We start from the raw sequence: 3,662 nt of genomic DNA, 5'->3' as shown, positions 1-3,662 counted from the left end.
ACATGACCCCACAAAAGATTTACTTAAATACCCTTCTTTTTTTTTTTTTTTTTTCTTCGGGTATTACAGTTAGAGTAGTAACAAAGACATAATAGGCATCATAAATCTCATGTTGAAGGACAGAGAGAACCTTTCAACTAAGAGAATCGACAGTGCACGCCACCAATGAGGATGATCAAATTAAGTCAATGCCATTGATCCTCAACACTCTTTAACTATCCATCCTAGATCTCAATTAGATTTTGATGAGTTACATATGTGTTTGAGTCAGGCTTTTAATAAGTTTAAGGCTCAATGGAGCCTATTAGAGACAAGGTCTATACCAAGTCCCTCGCCAAGAAGTTACAACCCTAATGTACATTGCCAATATCATCAAGGGGCAAGCTACCATACCGTTACATCTATTACATTAAGATATGTCACAGAAGAGATTATTGCTCAAAAGTGAATTAATCACTCCACCTACTTCAATGATCAACTCCAATACTCCATCCCCAGCCAATATCTGTTTTGAGCAACAATTCCACATTCTACTTTTGTGAGTAGAAATTCTTATGTAATCCTAGAGCATAAAGAAATTGTGTTCATTTCTCTTACATTTATGATGGATCCTATCATAAATTTAATGAGTAGACTCTACCATGAATATGAGAAGAGAGAGCACCACTCTCCGTACTCTGATAGTATCTAAGAATTAGTCTTTGTGAGCATCGACTTTCGAACGCATGTCATAATTTTGAACCTTTTTAATAATTATAAATATATATTCTAGTCTAAGTATTTCTAGGTTTTAGTTTTTTTCCATGTCTATTATACATGTCCTTATTTTGTATTTCTCCTCTTGTTACCATTCTTTAAAATTTTGAATCTTATGTATCCCACCATTTGTCCTACATAGGGATTGAAACTAAGTTACACTACTTCTAAGAAAATATATAAGTTATAACTACATCTAAATATAAATGAAAATAATACTTAACACTTTATTTGTATGGTCATCTTTCTTTTGAAGACAACGAGATAATAACTTAATAAGCCATTTAGGCCATGATGGTGATTATTACCCAATCCATTCAAGCAGAAACTTTTGCTGATGAAACATAAGCCAGAAGCTCATTGTCTACTTCAAATTTAGCCATGTCTTCCTCCTCTAAGTTGATCCATACCTCTATTCCATTCCCAACTTTGGTGTCAAAGAAAGTAACCAGATTCTTGTACAATAATTTTGCCGAGCCAACCCATGCAGGCTTCCCCCACCCAAAATCAGCATCATATACTGGAAACCTGCACAAACTTGTGAAGGCCAAGGAGACCAGCTCCCCTCTGATGAGCTTTTGCCCGTGCTCCTTCATAAATTCCATATGCCCACCATTCTCTAGGAGATTTTTCACATAGTTCTTGTTAACTTTCTTTATGGCGTCTCTTACTGGAGTAATCACACTGTAAAACCCATCCCCGCTGTCCCAGGGGACTGCGGAGGCTGTAGGCAAGCCCATGTTTCCAAAGTTATATTCTGAAAGAGGGGGATCCATCCTCGTGCGCAGGTTCGCGATGTGAAATACTGCGTAAACCTTATTAGGGTCTTTCTCTGGTTGAGTTGCAGCAAGGAAACGACTCCATATGAAAGTTGATAAAGCCTCCACGCGAGTTGTACGTGGGTATTCAATGTTCTTGTTGTCTGTGTTGTATGTGGCTCTAAAAGCCGCTATAGCTGTTGCATCAAAGACAAATCTTTTTATCACAATCTTGTCCTTTCCCATCCCTCTACTTGGACTAAAGCTAGGTAAAGTCTCCGGTGGAAAGAACTTGGCAGAATCAAATTGTGGAAGTGGTATGTCATCGCCACAACCACGAGCAATAGCAGCCCAACTTTTGAGGAACAAGAAGAACGAGGAAGCATCGGAAACCTTGTGAGCAAAGAGCAGACCGAGCACCATGCCACCACAGTTGAAGGTGGTGACTTGAACAGCTAAAGCAAGATCATTGACATCATCCTGCTCAAATGGAAGGAATTTGTTGTCCTCAGTAGGTGACGGATCCTCAAGAAACTCAGAAAGTTTGCAATTGGCCTCGGCTTCAACATAGTGAACGCCCTCATCGTTGCAATCAACGTAAAGATTTTCCTTAACCCGTCCTGCTAGAGGATAGAATCGTGTTAAGGTCTCTGACAATGATTTCTTAATCACGTCATGGCGCTCTAGATTGCTATAATTAGCAGTGCCATCTTTTGGGTAAAAGAGAACGAAAGGCATGAAAATTTCGGGTGTAATTTGGTCAATGCAAGAGAGTTTGTAATGGCGGAGGTGTTCAGGGGTTGGAAAATCGGGTTTGATGGAGTCCTTGGAGATAACTTCCACTTCAACCTTCATTGTTTTAGTAGAAATTAATCTCAAGCTGTTCAGCAAAACAAGGGTAGGGCTAGCTAGGCAGAAGTAGCTGCTGGCTTTCAGTGATGAAAAGCCCCCATGACCTTCATGGTTATATAGCAAAAATGTTGGTAAAGTGTCCAAATTCCACAGCTAGGTTTATTGGTTTTTCTTTGTTTAACATTGACTAAGGGTGTTTACCCAAAAAAAAAGAACATTGATTAAGGGTACACGATACGTGAGGATTACCTGCCGCAAGAAAAGGAGACGGTCAGGTAGTCCCTGAAAATCAACCTGAATGGAATAAAATAAGTTATCTCAGGGTTATACAAATTCTTTTATCACGTCAACCTTAGAATTATTTGTATCAACTCTTGAATAGAAATTAAACAATGTCTGAATGTTTTTTTTTGGTTAAAATGTCAGAATGTTTATCAACAAATAAACAACGTTTGAATTACCTTTTAAATAAACTTGAGATAATATAAATCCTACCATGATGTAAATATTATTATTATTATTATTATTATTATAGATGTGTTACCAACTATAAAAATAACGATTTAAATATGCATCTATATTCTATATAAAATTAAAGATGTTTGACTTTTTAATGACCTTCTAATTTTTTTTTTTTTTTAGGAAACAATAATACTTATTAAACCACATGAATACGAAAGTAATAATTTGCTAAACTTTTGGAGTCTCATAATTTCATACGTCATTGTTCTTGTATATATTTTTAACTTAATTTAAACTCGATTCTATAATTAAAATCTCCATTAAAATCATGTTAAATCTCTTCACAAAAAAAAAAAAAAAAAAAAAAAAAAAGAATCATGGTATATCATATTTTTTTATGATAAAATTTGGCAACAATTTCACTCAATTCCACTCAATATCTTTTATTGTATGTGAATTTAAACATATCTACCATTGGATTATATTTTCTTCTTATATCCTCAATCCATGCATATAAGTTTATAGGTCATAATTTAAATAACATCCAATTTGTAAAATATTTGACATATTTGTTTTGTTTTTTTTTTTTTTTTTTATGGGAAGACTATGCTTTCATTTATTGATTACCAAAAAAATTGCTTACATCCTGGGCACACGCGTGCTCAATAAGGCTAGGAGTTTCCTCCAACCATACTACAAAATCCCCAACATGTCTTGCAAATTGGGCTAGAAAATGGGCCGGCCTATTGCCTTGCCTCCTTACGTGACTGTAAAAAAAACAACGGAAATTCTGGGCTGACAGTAAAATGCTAGAAACAATAGTATCAATGCAGA

The 3,662-nt window shown here is 35.7% G+C and overlaps 1 protein-coding gene across 1 annotated transcript; it reads right to left on the bottom strand.

The window, feature by feature from the left end:
• Positions 1–959: 959 nt before the first annotated feature.
• On the bottom strand, positions 960–2,465 carry LOC126718290 (stemmadenine O-acetyltransferase-like). Its single transcript, XM_050420407.1, has one exon. It carries the CDS (start codon positions 2,367–2,369, stop codon positions 1,074–1,076), a length of 1,296 nt encoding a protein of 431 aa, XP_050276364.1. The 5' UTR covers positions 2,370–2,465; the 3' UTR covers positions 960–1,073.
• Positions 2,466–3,662: the final 1,197 nt, after the last annotated feature.

The sequence above is a fragment of the Quercus robur genome, chromosome 3 (assembly GCF_932294415.1).
Source record: "Quercus robur chromosome 3, dhQueRobu3.1, whole genome shotgun sequence".
Taxonomy (NCBI): Eukaryota; Viridiplantae; Streptophyta; class Magnoliopsida; order Fagales; family Fagaceae; genus Quercus; species Quercus robur.
The sequence above is the reverse complement of the archived record's forward strand: the minus strand, read 5'-3'. Positions and strand labels throughout refer to the sequence as shown.

Bases quoted from the DNA above. Each gene is read 5' to 3' on its own strand.
- LOC126718290 (XM_050420407.1), bottom strand. From the start codon at position 2,369: ATGAAGGTTGAAGTGGAAGTTATCTCCAAGGACTCCATCAAACCCGAT.